The sequence below is a fragment of the Budorcas taxicolor genome, chromosome 10 (assembly GCF_023091745.1).
Source record: "Budorcas taxicolor isolate Tak-1 chromosome 10, Takin1.1, whole genome shotgun sequence".
Lineage (NCBI taxonomy): Eukaryota > Metazoa > Chordata > Mammalia > Artiodactyla > Bovidae > Budorcas > Budorcas taxicolor.
The window spans coordinates 25,985,266-26,001,207 of NC_068919.1; the positions used below are offsets into that span (position 1 = coordinate 25,985,266).

The window sequence follows — 15,942 nt, forward strand, 5'->3', positions numbered from 1 at the left end:
GGAGAGCTTCCCAACCCAGGGACTGGACATAGATCTCCCGCATTGCAGGCAGATTCTTTACTGTCTGAATCACCAGGGAAGCTCAAGAATACTGGAGTAGGAAGCCTATCCCTTCTCCAGTGGATCCTCCTGACCCAGGAATTGATCCGGGGTCTCTCACATTGCAGGAAGATTCTTTACCAGCTGAGCTACCTACCATATACAGAGATGTTACCATGATTTTCAAGTATTCATATTCCTATTCTGGATATAATAAAAACAAAGTGAACAAAGAGCTTTCCTAATTTCCTACAGCTAACAAAGTGTTGACAATAAGTAAATATGTATAAGGACTTACCATTTTAAATAATACTGAAAAAAACACAGATTCCCCCCCACCGAAAAACAAACAAACAAACAAACAAAAACACAGCTAAGTTAATTCAGTGTTTGTGACATACAAAGACATTAAATATAATGCTATTCAATATTCTTTGTTCTATTTGTGAGAAATGCGTCGAGTTGAATTAAGGACATATCAATAGATCTAAATCCTTTATACAACTTTTAATTTTTTTGAGTTAGGCTATGAGAAATAGTCCTATATCTTTTTAAGAATAGATTATAAGTCAATATTAAAATGAAAATTTACAAGAGTTCACATTTCAATTCCTCCCTTCAGTAAAAACACACTCTCGAAAATACATGTTAAAGTTAAGTATCAATTACTAAACTCTGTCATGTTTACTTATGCTCACAAAGAATGTCCTAAATTTTGCAATCTCAACTACAAGTAAAATTCCTTGCCTGCTACTCGTTAAAAGTAACAGAAAGTACAGGGGATAGACTTTTCTGAAAGAAGGTGTATCCATTCATTTTCTGGAATTTTCCCTGATTTTGGATCAGAACACCCTTATATAGAGTGAGGATAAAAAGGAGCACCTGGCAAGATCCTTTAAGAGTTTTAGCAAATGTTTGAAGTAACATTTTTTATAAGCTCTTATATAAAATCTCAGCTATGATTCTGGAGAAATAGTACTTTTATAATTCACATATTAAGTTATCAAACAAGAAAGGGTAGAAGAAAGAAATAAGGAGAGCTCAGACACATGTGAGCTTTACCTTACCTGAAGATACAAGCTGAATATCATAGAATTCTGTATAGTTGAATGCCATTTTCCACATCTGAGTATACAGAAAGACCAAATACAACAGTTTTCTCATATCTCAGAAAAACCAGATATAGTAGTGTTCCATGAATTATTGTGGAAATTCATATGAATTGCTGAATAGGCTTTTAGGAACATTATGGGATTAAGAAGTCAGTCATGGGTACTCTTCAGGTTTGCCCTCTGTAGTTCTCCCTTTTTATATAAACTGTAAAGGCAAAGTGACAGTGGCAAAAAAAAAAAAATAATGGTCTAGACAGAATCAAATGAAGAATTTAAATATTGTTCCCTTTTATGTTCTGTAGAGGCCATCTTTGGAAATTGGCCCTCTAGAGAGGGAATTCATACCACAGTAGTTCTGTTGAACCTGGTTTCCTATTTTGGTTTTTATTCAGCGTGCTGGATTAAGTTTCAGATTCTTACACAGTTTTTATTCTAATTTGAAGATTTCTCTTTCGTAATAATGAGGAGGAATGGAAACAAAAAAAATTGGCAGGGAAAGTTTGCTGTTTTAGCTATGATGGAAAGTAAATTTATCTCTAGTGATTAGAAGAAAGTTGTGACTGGCAATGAGACTTGATTTTACATTTGAAGAAAAGTCTCTGGAATAAAGGTTAGCATAGCGATTAGGAGTCTGTGTATTTAACCATATTAAAGACCCCTTTCCATGTGTTAATTCTATCTTTGATACCCTAACCCAAGCTCACCACTACAACCATGTTGAGAGACACATTCTTTAGCTATGAATATGATATTTTAAAATAAAAAGTAATTTATAAAAATTTACCATGCAGTTAGCCACTTTAATAACATGTTTGAATGACTCTGTACTAAAATATTAGTATTATTATATGGATATATACAATTTTACACAATGACTACCTAACTGTTGAGCCCTTAGGTGTGATAACCAGAGTTACAAAGATTATATTATATTAAGCCACTTTCTAGAGAAAAATATTCAAATAATAGAATATTATCAAGTAAGATGTATACCTTAAGAGCTCTCCATTATTGTATCATATGTGAATATAATATATAAATATAACATACTTTTTAATTAATAAAAGTAACATGAGAATGTCTTGATAGATGCAGAAGCAAAAATAGATAAAATTGAAACCCATTTTTAATAAAGTAAACCAGAAATAGAAATAAATGATTTAACTTGGTAAAAAAAACCACCTCATCAGAAATAATTGGCAAAAGCATACTTTAGTAGTAAAACACAAAAACATTACAATTAAAATCAAGGACAAAACAAAATGTTCATATGACAGAGTTATTGCTCTAAGTGATTCATTTTCCTTTTTTTACTAGAGGATAATATTTCTATGTTTCACAAATGTTAGACTAGGCAGTATGACTTGGTTTGCCCAATAAGACAAATTTTCATATGGCACTTATAAAGAAAACCTTTAAGAACCTTTATGCAATGCACCATGGGTCTTTTTCTTGTGCAATAAAGTACACCCATAGCTGATTCATGTCAATGTGTGGCAAAAACCACTATAATATTGTAAAGTAATTCAGCTCAGTTCAGTTCAGTCGCTCAGTTATATCTGACTCTTTGCAACTCCATGAACCGCAGCACACCAGGCCTCCCTATCCATCACCAACTCCCGGAGTCCACCCAAACCCATGTCCATCGAGTCGGTGATGCCATCCAACCATCTCATCCTCTGTCGTCCCCTTCTGCTCTCAATCTTTCCCAGCATCAGGGTCTTTACAAATGAGTCAGCTCTTTGCATCAGGTGGCCAAAATATTGGAGTTTCAGCTTCAACATCAGTCCTTACAATGAACACCCAGGACTGATCTCCTTTAGGATGGACTGGTTGGATCTCCTTGCAGTCCAAGGGACTCTCAAGAGTCTTCTCCAACACCACAGTTCAAAAGCATCAATTCTTCAGCACTCAGCTTTCTTTAAAGTCCAACTATCTCCATACGTGACCACTGGAAAAACCACAGCCTTGAGTAGGCAGACCTTTGTTGGCAAAGTAATGTCTCTGCTTTTTAATATGTTGTCTAGGTTGCTCATAACTTTCCTTCCAAGGAGTAAGCGTCTTTTAATTTCATGGCTGCAATCACCATCTGCAGTGATTTTGGAGCCCAGAAAAATAAAGTCAGTCACTGTTTCCCCATCTATTTGCCATGAAGTGTTGGGACCAGCTATGGTTTTTCCAGTAGTCACCTAATGCGAAGAGTTGCCTCATTGGAAAAGACCCTGATGCTGGGAGGGATTGGGGGCAGGAGGAGAAGGGGACGACAGAGGATAAGATGGCTGGATGGAATTGCCAACTCGATGGACATGAGTCTGAGTGAACTCCAGGAGTTGGTGATGGACAGGGAGACCTAGCATGCTGCGATTCATGGGGTCATAAAAAGTCGGACCCAACTGAGCGACTGAACTGAACTGAAACATGGTGTATGAGCTTGAGAGTCCCTTGGCTTGCAAGGAGATCCAACCAGTCCATTCTAAAGAAGATCAATCCTGGGTGTTTTTTGGAAGGAGTAATGCTAAAGCTGAAACTCCGGTACTTTGGCCTCCTCATGCAAAGAGATGACTCATTGGAAAAGACTCTGATGCTGGGAGGGATTAGGGGCAGGAGGAGAAGGGGACGATAAAAGAAGAGATGGCTGGATGGTATCACCGACTTGATGAATGTGATTTTGAAAGGACTCCGGAAGTTGGTGATGGACAGGGAAGCCTGGTGTGCTGCAAATCATGGGATCGCAAAGAGTCGGACACGACTGAGCAACTGAACTGAACTGAACTGAACTGATATGACCGGATGCCATGATCTTAGTTTTCTGAATGTTGAGCTTTAAGCCAACTTTTTCACTCTCCTCTTTCAGTTTCATCAAGAGGCTCTTTAGTAAAGTAAGTAGCCTCCAATTAAAAAAAATAAATTAATTAGAAAAAAAAAAACCTATTTGCAGGGCAAGAATAGAGACACCAATGTCGAGAATGGACTTGTGGACATAGTAGGGGAAGGGAAGGGTGGGATGAACTGAGACAGTTGCATTCACATGTATTCTTTACCATGTGTAAAATAGCTAGCTAGCAGGAAGCTGCTGTATAGCACAGGGAGCCCAGCTCAGTGCTCTGTGATGACCTAGAGGGGTAAAATGGAAGGGGAGGTACAAGAGGGAGAGAAAATATATATACCAACCAGAAGCAACAAGTCAATGCGAGTAAAAAAAAAAAAAAAGAACTTGCTGTAATTCACTGATACTTACAGGTACTTAAAAGATAATGTAATTTGGGGAAAGTCATTTGATACATCATCATCACTGCTCCTATATACACCAATGAAATGACACAAAGGTAATAACATACAAGCATGAATATTAGGAAGAGAAATTTTGACTGGCTAAGACATGAATATCCACCAAGAAGAAAAGAATAAACTAAAACACAAAATGATTCAATAAGTTGGCTAACTATAAAACATGTAGGTAATAAAACTTTTCTTTTATGGATGAGAAGATTTGTAAATTCTTATGGGTAAATTATTTCATTTTCAATAGCAACACAAATCATCTGGAATAGGACATGCACCATTAAGAAAATGTGAATCTTTGCAGAGGTATATAAAAGAAAACCAGATTTTCAGGAAAGTTATACCATGTTCTTTCATGGATTGACTTCTTAGTGTTAAGTATAAATATTTAACACAAGGCAGTACACAAATCCAAGGCAGTCTAGACAAATCCGTCAGACTGTGGGAAAGAAACTGTTATAGAAGTTTTCAACTTGAGAAAGATATTTTTAAAATCTCCTTTGAAATAAACTCTCAAGATAATAAATGTATTTTGATTCTTACATGTAAGAATTAAAGATTTTAAAATTAAAATTAAAAAAAAAATAAAAAATAAATAAATAAATAAAAATTAAAAAAATAAAAAGTAAAAAAAATAAATAAATAAAAATAAATGTATTTTGAAAAAGTAAAATAATGAAATAGATTTGACTTACCAGATACAAAAAATGAAAAGACAACTTACAGAATGGGAGAAAATGTTTGCAAATGTTGCCAGCATCACCCTGATATCAACATCAGACAAAAATATCACTAAAAAAGAAAACCACAAGTCAATATCACTGATGAACGTGGATGCACAAATCCTCCAAAAAATTTGCAAAACAAATTCAACAATACTTAAAATGATTATACAGCATGATCCAATGGTGCTTATCTCAGAGATGAAAGGATGGTTCAATATCCACAAAGCAATCAACCTGATACACTACATTAACAAATTGAAGAATAAAGATCAAATATCATTTTAATAGATCCAGAGAAAGCTTTTGACAATATTCAACATGCATTTATGATAAGAACTCTATGCAAAGTAGATATAGAGGAAAGGTACTTCAACATAAAAAAGCCGTATATAACAAGACCACAGCTAACATCATACTCAGTGTTGAAAATCTGAAAACATTTTCTTTAAGATCAGGAACAAGATAAGAATGCCCACTCTCACCACTTTTGTTTTTCATAGACTCTTCAGTAGATATCGTTGGAAAACCTGGATAGCTACATGCAAAAAGATTAAACTAGACTACTTTCTCTTGCCCTTTGTAAAAATTAATTTAAAATAGATTAAAGACTCAGTGGGGTAGCAAAGAGTTGGACACAACTGAGCAACTAACACTTTCACTTCACTTTTTTTTCTAAAGTGTAAAGCCTCAAACCATAAAACTCCTAGCAGAAAATGCAGAAAGTATGCTCTCTGACATGGTCATAGCATTATTTTTCTAGATCCATCTTTTTAAGCAAAGGAAATAAAAAAATAAATAAATGTGAATACAGCAAACTTAGCCTTTTGCATGGCAAAGGAAACCATCAACAAAGTGAAAAGGCAGCTTACTAAACTGGAGAAATAATTTTCAAATAATACACATGATATGGGGTTTATATCCAAAATATATAAATCACCCGTATACCTCAACAACAAAAACTAACCAGTTGAAAAATGGGCCGCGAATTGACATTTTTCTAAAGAAGATGTACAGCTGGCCAATAGGCACATGATAGGATATTCAACATCAGAAATCATCAGAGAATTGCAACTGAAAGCCATAATAACAGAATGGCTATCATCAAACAGACAACAAATAAGGAGTATTGGTGAAGACGTGGATAAAAGGAAACACTTGTACACTGCTGGTGATATTGTAAGTTGGTGCAGTCACTATGGAAAAAGTATGAAATTTCTTCAAAAACTTAAAATATAACTGTCATAGGATTCAGCAACTTCATGTCTGGGTATTTATCAAAGAAAACAGAAACTTTAATTGAAAAAGATATATGTACCCCAATGTTTATTGTAGCATTATTTATAATAGCCAAAATATGAAAACAACCTAAATTTCATTACCCTGACATCAAAGCCAGACAAAGACATAGGAAATGAAAAGTACAGACCAATGTCTCTAATGAATGCTGAAATAAAAATCATCAACAGAATACGATCACAGAGAATTTAACAGCATATTAAAAGGATTATACACTGTGACAAAGTGTTTTTTTTTTTTTTTCCTGGAATGCAAGGATGGTTTAAAAGATGAACAGTCAAAGTAACATATTAACTTCATGAAGGACTAAACCCACATAAATATCTCAACTAATGCAGAGAAAACATCTGACAAAACTCCTCACCTTTACATGATAAGAAACATTAAAAAAAAAAAACCAAAAACTAAGTGTAGAAGTGAATTATCTCAACATAATATAGACCATTTAGGAAAAGATTCACAGCTAACATTAGAGCCAATGGTGAAAGACTGAAAACATTTCCTCTAGATTAGAAACAAGGCAAGAATTCCCACTCTTACCTCCACTATTCAACATAAGAAAAAGTCCAGAGCTATTACACAAGAAAAAGAGGTAAATATTATCCAGAAATAGAAAAGGAAGAAGTAAAATAATTTCTGATTGCAGACATGATCTTATAAGTAGAAAATCCTACAGATTCCAACAAACTGTTAGACCTTATGAACAAATTCAGCAAAGTTGTAGGATTAAAAACTCAAAGCACAAAAAATTATTTGCACTTCTAGATACTATAAACAGTTTAAAATAAACAAACAGTCTATAGTCTAGATACTATAAACAGTCATTCATTTACAATAGTATCAAAATTAAAATAAGAATGAAGCTAACATAAGGAGGTTGAAGATACGCTGAAAACTATAATATACTGTTGAAATAAATTATAGAGCCAAATAAATGGAAATACATTCTGTGTTCATGGATTGGAAGACATAATATTGTTAAGATGTACATACTAGCCAAAGTAATCTGTAGATTCAATACAATAATATTTAGGCCAAGTGAATATAGCAGTCACTACAACTGTTTAAAAAATAAAATTAAAGAAAAAGAAATTTGCAGTAGCTCAAAAATAACATAAAGAGTAAAAAAACTAACTAAACTTTACTCTGAAAACTAAAACACATAACTGAGAGAAATTAACTGAAGCAATATGTTCATGTTTATGTACACATGACTCATTGCTGTTATATGGCAATGATCCCAAACAGCTACATTGTTTGACATATATATTATAATTCCAGTTAGTATCCTTATATATGCTAAAGGAAGTTGATAAGCTGATTCTAAACTGTAGGTAAAAAAGAATAGGGCCTGGAATACACAAAGCAATATTAAAGAACAAAGGTAATTAGCCTCCAATTAAAATAAACACATTTATATTAAAAAAAGAATAGTATCAGATATCAAGATTTAATGTAAATCTTAATGTGACAGTGTTGTATTAGTAAAAGTATAAAAAATAGAGAAGATTGAAATGGAGGCCCATATATAGTGTTATTTATCGCATAGTCTCCACTGCAATCTAGCCAAAAATCAATGGTCTCTTTAGTAAATATTTTTAGGTCAATTAAATATCCATATGAAAGAAAATTAAGCTTGACACCCTACCTCACACCACATACAATTACTTTTAAAAGGATCATATCCTTACATGTGAAAACCAAAAATCTTTAAGCATCTATTTTAAAATGAGAATATGTTCATGACTTTGAAAGAAAGAAATATTTTTCAAAAGAGATGTCTTTAACTATCTATGAAAAACTTGGCATTATTAAAACTAAGAGCTTCTGCTTACTAAGACACCATTAAGTGAAAAGGTAAGTGTTAATAGAATTAAATCATTGTAATGCATATATTCAACAAGGGATTTGCTTATACATGATACAAATAATTTAAGTCAGTAAGAAAATACCCATGATCCAGTTAACAATTGAGCAAATGATTTGAACTGGCATCTCATGAAAATGCCTGTATATCTATTTCCAAATAGCCCATAGATATATGAAAAAGATGTCAGTTTGATTTTGGATTTTTCCTACAACACTGAAGATAAAAACTGATATGAGAGAATAGCATGTTTATATTACAAAAAGGGCAACTAGTGATGTCAATAAAGAAAAAATATTTGGCAGTTTCTTATTGAATTGAACACACATTTATTCTACGATTGAAAAGTTCCAGTTGATATACACACACATCCAACAGAAATAAGTGTTGTGTCCATTAAAAAACATGAGCAGAAATGTTCATAGTAGCTTTACTTGTACCTGACAAATGTCCAACAACAATGTAATGTGTAAGTAAATTACAGTGTGTTCATACAATTGAAGAAATAATACAGTTCACTGGTAACAAAAAATAAACACTGATTAGCATAATTGCTTGGAGAAATTTCACAGATAGTATAAAATCAAAGTAATCAAACATATACAGCATTATCATACAATTCCCCTTATTGAAGTTCAAGAAAGCTAAATTAATTAAGAGTGATTAAAAAATCATAAAAAGAGTTTTAGGGTTTTTGACTGAGAGGAGGATATGAGTAGCCTCCTGAGGTACTGTTGATATGCTATGTCTCTGTTTGGAAGTTTACATAGGTAAAAATTGAATCAGTTATAAATTTAGGCTAGGGTTAAATATCAATATTTCAACTATTTGCATCTTGTAATATCCTTGAAATCTAGAGAATTTCTGTACATTAATAATGAAAACATAATAGACAGTTAAGTAATAACACGCACATGAAGTTTTCAGAAGAGGGAGTATTCAGTTCAGTTCAGTCACTCAGTCATGTCCGACTGTTTGTGACCCCATAGACTGCAGCAGGTCAGGCCTCCCTGTCCATCACCAACTTCCAGAGTTTATTCAAACTCATGCCCATTGGGTTGGTGATGCTATCCAACCATCTCATTCTCTTTCGTCCCCTTCTCCTCCTGCCCTCAATCTTTCCCAGCATCAGGGTCTTTTCAAATGAGTCAGTTCTTTGCATCAGGTGGCCAAAGTATCGGAGTTTCAGCTTCAACATCAGTCCTTCCAACAAACACTCAGGACTGAGCTCCTTTAGGATGGACTGGTTGGATCTCCTTGCAGTCCAAGGGACTCGCAAGAGTATTCTCCAACACCACAGTTCAAAAGCATTGGTTCTCTGGCACTCAGCTTTCTTTACAGTCCAACGCTCATACCCCCATGACTACTGGAAAAATCATAGTCTTGACTAGACGCACTCCTTGACGAGACTTCCCTGGTGGCTCAGATGGTAAAAGCATCTGCCTACAATGTGGGAGACCTACAATGAGATCTTCCCAATGGGTTGGGAAGATCCCCTGGAGAAGGAAATGGCAACCCACTCCAATATTCTTGCCTAGAAAATCCCATGGACAGAGGAGCCTGGCAGGCTACAGTCCATGGGGTCCCAAAGAGTCAGAGACAACTAAGCGATGCCACTTCACTTGACTAGATGGAACTTTGTTGGCCAAGTAGTCTCTGCTTTTTAATATGCTGTCTAGGTTGGTCATAATTTTCCTTCCAAGGAGTAAGCTCTTTTAATTTCATGGCTGCAGTCACCATCTGCAGTGATTTTTGAGTCTCCCCCAAAATAAAGTCAGCCACTGTTTCCACTGTTTCCCCATTTATTTGCCATGAAGTGATGAGGCTGGATGCCATGATCTTAATTTTCCTAATGTTGAGCTTTAAGCCAACTTTTTCACTCTTTTCTTTCATTTTCATCAAGTGGCTCTTTAGTTCCTCTTCACTTTCTGCCATAAGGGTGGTGTCATCTCCATATCTGAGTTTATAGATATTTCTCCCAGCAATCTTGATTCCAGGTTGTGCTTAAAGAGTATACAAATAGTTAAAAATCCAAAGATATTCATGAACACTGCTGATGAGGCAAACACAAATTAAGATAATGAACTATTATTTTACCTATCATATTTGCAAAATTACAATAAAGATTGATGTTATCCAGTGTTGGAAAGAGTGCAAAATAGCACCATGTATGTTTTTCACAGGAGGAAAAAACAGTCTGTCAACATTCTTCTCAGAAATTTCACTCTCAGGCCTGTATCCCTTCCAAATACCCAATAAATACCTAAATAACTATGAGCAAAATTCAAAATTTAAAATTGTTCATTGTCGTGCTGTTTGCATAAGTTATAAAATAATAAATGATATGCATATCCATTAGTTAATATTTATTTCATTATAGCAGAACTATTTTTTAAAAATTATGTATTATTTAAAAGAATTAGCATTGCATACAGTATATGAAAGTATATCCATAAATCAATCTTTCTCTCTCTTTCTGTTCTTTCTTCTCCTTTTCTCTCTATCTACCCCTCTCTCTTCTTCTTTCCCCTCGTGGTATGGATGTGGCAGTGGAAGAAAGGGTGAGAATTTAATCTTATTTACATAGTTCTATAATTTAGAAAAATAAAACAATATAAAATCTAAAATGGGAATCCTGCCTAGAGAAGCCACTCCAAATAAAGAAAGTGGTGAAAAGGTTTACTGTTTTTGGCAAGGCACTTGGAACCAAACTTTTCCTAATGTTTCATTATTTTTTTATTAACCTCAGTCCTGGGAACATTTACCTCTCGATTATATAACATTTTTTAAAAAGGTCTGCTATAATGAAATGAATATTCAATTAATGGACATACATATCATTTATTATTTCATAACTTATGCAAACAGCACTACAAAGAATAATTTTAAATTTAGAAATTTTAAATAACCCAGCTGACATACTGTAACTATCACCCAGCTGATATATTGCAAAAAAGAATCTTTTTTCCTCTTTTTTTTCCCCTATCCATTACCATTTACCTCTGCATCCCACTATTACCCTAAAACACACATATTTTTTGTGTTTGGTAATTTCTGGCAATAGATTATGATTTAAAAATTTTAATAATTCCCATTGCAATTTGATTATGAGTACCTGAATCCCTAAATCCCTGAATGCCCAAATTTCCTAATAATGGCCAGTGTAACCTAGGGGCTCCTCCTTATTTGTTTATTTTCCTACATCTGTAGTATTTAGGATGATGGCTCTGTAGCGTTAATGTGTCAGGCTTCTGTGACCACAAGACCAGAGAATCCTCACTTTATATGCAGAAGGTATATAATTAGACTTAAACTCTATTATGTTGAAAGCTTTACTTCATGTTCCTGTTATCTATACCCATTTGCAAGATCAGTATTTAATGGAAATTGCAGAATTTTTCAGTATTAGATCATGTTGTATATGTAATATCAATAATATAAGTAAAAAATACATTTTAGAAAGCTTTCAAGACACACTAAAGTTAATCATGTTTGCTTCTTGGTGTTAGGAAAATTATTTTCCTCATGTTTATCATGTTTCTAAATTTCAGCAATAAATGTTCCTTATTTTTGTAATTACAAAAATGTTTAAACATGAAAATTTAATCGTGAAATACTTTTTGAAAAACATATTTATCATTAAAACCTTGCTTTTAATAAATCTGAGGTTTTTTATGTTATATCTGCTGCTGCTGCTGCTGCTGCTAAGTCGCTTCAGTTGTGTCCGACTCTGTGCAACCCCATAGATGGCAGCCCACCAAGCTCCCCTGTCCCTGGGATTCTCCAGGTAAGAACACTGGAGTGGGGTGCCATTTCCTTCTCCAATGCATGAAAGTGAAAAGTGAAAGTGAAGTCACTCAGTCATGTCTGACTCTTTGCGACCTAGACAACAATAATTGCTCTGTAAAAAAGTTACATGGATTATAATTAAGGGGATTTTTAATCTGAAATTTAGTAACTAAAATAAGCAACAATTAAGTTGCAAATAAAGGACAAAATCCAAATATTCAGTTTTTCAATATAAAAAAAGAGTTTTACTATCAAAAAAGCTGTGTGGATATTTATAACTGCACAAATTCACAGTTATATATTAATCAAAAGTATAATTGAGTTTATTATAGAAAATTTAAAACTATCAATAAGTAAAAAGAAAGTTTCAATTGTCCAAGTAAATGTTTATATTTTGTTGTCTTTTCCTTTAGTATAGCTGTTTATATAGCTTAACTTTCTGTGTATATAAATTTATTTCATGTTTTAAGTATATTTTTGAGTGTTGTTTTATTTCCCTTTATTATTTTACCATTTTCTCTGGTTAATGAATCTTTTTGCAAGCATCATTTTAACAAAATGATACTTAAATTTGGGAGATTTTCTTTTATTATTCCTTGACAATTTTAATTGTTAGCATATAAATAACAATATTTCTATTCATATAATTTTTTTCTTTTTTTCATATAATTTCTTTTTTTTAATCTTAAGAATTTCTATTTTATTTTATTTTTTTTTAATTTTAAAATCTTTAATTCTTACATGCGTTCCCAAACATGAACCCCCCTCCCACATCCCTCCCCATAACATCTCTCTCAGTCATCCCCATGCACCAGCCCCAAGCATGCTGTATCCTGCGTCAGACATAGACTGGCGATTCAATTCTTACATGATAGTATACATGTTAGAATGCCATTCTCCCAAATCATCCCACCCTCTCCCTCTTTTTTTCATATAATTTCTTTAATTGAGAAGTATATACATTTTTACTATTTTCTTTAATTTTTATTTGGCTTAAAATTATCTTTTTCAAAACTTGCATTCTTGTTAAATGCCTAAATGAAGATATTCAGTTCATAGACTCAAACAGGGCATGAACTATGATGGTAAAATATAAAGAATGCTCACTGATATCTAAACTTGAAATTATTGTGTCTTAATTCCTAAAAACATTGCTATGTGTGTGGTAGCACTGTAGACTTCGAGTCAATAGCAGTTATTGCGTGTACTCACAGTCCTCAGTAGACTATTACCCATTTCATTTCATGCAGTAGCACCTTCTAGCTATTGCTCATATGAATGGATGAAATACACAAACACACTTCCTGGACTGCTAATTCTTTCATATAAAAGAAATCATTTCTTTGTGCCCAATTTGATAGGAGTCACACAAAGGAGTAACTTGAATGTATGAGTAGCCATCATATGATTCTATTTAGATCAATAAAAGCATACTATGTACCCATATGTCCACAGCTATGACTTAAGATGAGAAATGTTATTATAGATAATAATAAGCTGGATGGAAGTATATTATAACAATAATATGCAGGACAGACGTTTAGCAAACTTGAGTAAGTATCATTACTTAGGTAATGAGCTAGCAATAAGACCAAAGTGGCAAATAAACTTCCCTCTAGCCATTTTTACAGGGTGGAGCCTCAAGAGTTATCTTCATAGAAAAGGCCACAGGGTTATTATAGTAGCCTAACCATCTACAGTGTGATGATTTTCTTATCTCAGATAAAACCTTTATAGACTCTAATGCCTGCCTGTACACTGGAATTTTAAATTCTATCTTCTAGTTTTTTTTTTCTAAAGATTATAATTTTTTAAAATGTTAATGTCTTAGTGAAATATAACATTGCCTTGAGACCTTGTAAAATAGGGGAAGGAAAATGCTGACTGATGGAAGATAGAGATGCATCAAGTTGAAGTTAAAAGTCCAGTACCGGTGAGTTTAAAAAATGTTGGCTACTTCATCAGTATCTCAAAGCTAGAGTTGTTGGGAAATATGTATTTATATCATCTAAGGAAAAAATAATTTCTTCCAGCTAACCAATCAAGATGCATTCTAGAGAAAAAGTTCACTTTTGAAATAAGGTTCTTACATTTTGTGTGAAATATCTTATCCATTTTTAACATTACTAATGCCCCATTGTTTAATTTTTTTGATCCAGGTGAAACCAGATCAAATGGATGAAAACCAAACAAAGGTAGTGAGAGAATTTATCCTGGTGGGTTTCTCACAGACACAATCTATTGAAACAGGGCTATTTGTACTATTTCTTCTCTTCTATGTGTCCACTTGGGTAGGAAATGTCCTTATCATGGTCACAGTAGTCTATGATAACCATCTGAATTCATCACCCATGTATTTCCTTCTTGGCAACCTCTCTTTCCTCGATCTATGTTATTCAACAGTAACTACCCCTAAGCTTCTGGCCGACTTTCTTGATAATGAAAAGCTCATTCCCTATGGCCAATGCATTGTGCAGCTCTTCTTCCTGCATGTTGTAGGGGCAGCAGAGATGTTCCTGCTCACAGTGATGGCCTATGATCGCTATGTTGCAATTTGTCGCCCCCTGCACTATACCACCATCATGAGTCGAGGATTATGCTGTGTGTTGGTAGCTGCCTCCTGGATGGGAGGATTTGTGCACTCTACTGTCCAGACAATTCTCACTGCCCGTCTGCCCTTTTGTGGGCCAAATCAGGTGGACAACTTCTTTTGTGATGTTCCCCCTGTCATCAAACTTGCCTGTGCAGACACTTTTGTCATTGAATTGCTAATGGTATCTAATAGTGGGTTGATTTCTACCAGCTCCTTTGTAGTGTTGGTTTCTTCCTATGCCACTATCCTAGTCAAGATTCGCTCCAAGGAAGGAAGGCGAAAGGCACTCTCAACCTGTGGCTCTCACCTCATGGTGGTAACACTCTTTTTTGGACCCTGTATTTTCATCTATGCTCGTCCATTCTCCACTTTTTCTGTGGACAAGATGGTGTCTGTACTCTACAATGTTATTACTCCCATGCTGAACCCCCTCATCTACACACTTCGGAACAAAGAGGTCAAGTCAGCCATGCGAAAGCTGTGGGATAGGAGTGGACTTACTTGGAAAAAGCAGGAGACATAAGAAGATGAAGTGAGCTTTTGCAAGCAAAGAATCTTGGGTTAGAATAATTACTTGGGGAAGAATGTGTTAGGAGATGGTAGCTTAGTTGTTTGGTTTTCTTCCATTAAATCGTAATACTCCTATTTGTGGCTTTATAACAAAATTAAACCCAGAAAAACTCCTTTCATACTGAATTGTTCTGTTTTCTGCTTCCTTTTCTTCTCTAAAGAAAATCTGGTTTCTGTTTCTGATCAATTTAGGCTCTTCTATTCTATCCACTTATCTAATAAAATTTTATTCTATACATTTTGTATATTCAGTTTGCTATTACATACAGGTACAATCTACCGTTTCCAAATTCTCATCAATTTCTTCTCCACCTTGCCACAGGTTTTGTCTTGGTCTCAGTTTCAACTTACTCCAACTAAAAGTCTGCAATGAATTAAGTAATGAATTTATACAGATTTCTTACTCTCACAAAAAAAGGAATATCAATTAGATGAGTCAGAGTGGATCAGATTTATATGACTGTATAACAACAAACTGGTGGGATAAGAGTCGGACACGACTGAGCGACTTCACTTTCACTTTTCACTTTCATGCATTGGAGCAGGAAATGGCAACCCACGCCAGTGTTCTTGCCTGGAGAGTCCCAGGGATGGTGGAGCCTGATGGGCTGCCATCTATGGGTCGCACAGAGTCGGACACGACTGAAGTGACTTAGCAGCAGCAGCAGC

The 15,942-nt window shown here is 34.4% G+C and overlaps 1 protein-coding gene across 1 annotated transcript; it reads left to right on the forward strand.

Annotated features, from left to right (window-relative positions):
• Window positions 1–14,284: 14,284 nt before the first annotated feature.
• LOC128054249 (olfactory receptor 4Q2) lies at window positions 14,285–15,226 on the forward strand. Its single transcript, XM_052646866.1, has one exon. It carries the CDS (start codon window positions 14,285–14,287, stop codon window positions 15,224–15,226), a length of 942 nt encoding a protein of 313 aa, XP_052502826.1.
• The last annotated feature ends 716 nt before the right edge of the window (window positions 15,227–15,942 follow it).

Coding starts and splice junctions, on each gene's coding strand:
- LOC128054249 (XM_052646866.1), top strand. CDS start 14,285: ATGGATGAAAACCAAACAAAGGTAGTGAGAGAATTTATCCTGGTGGGT.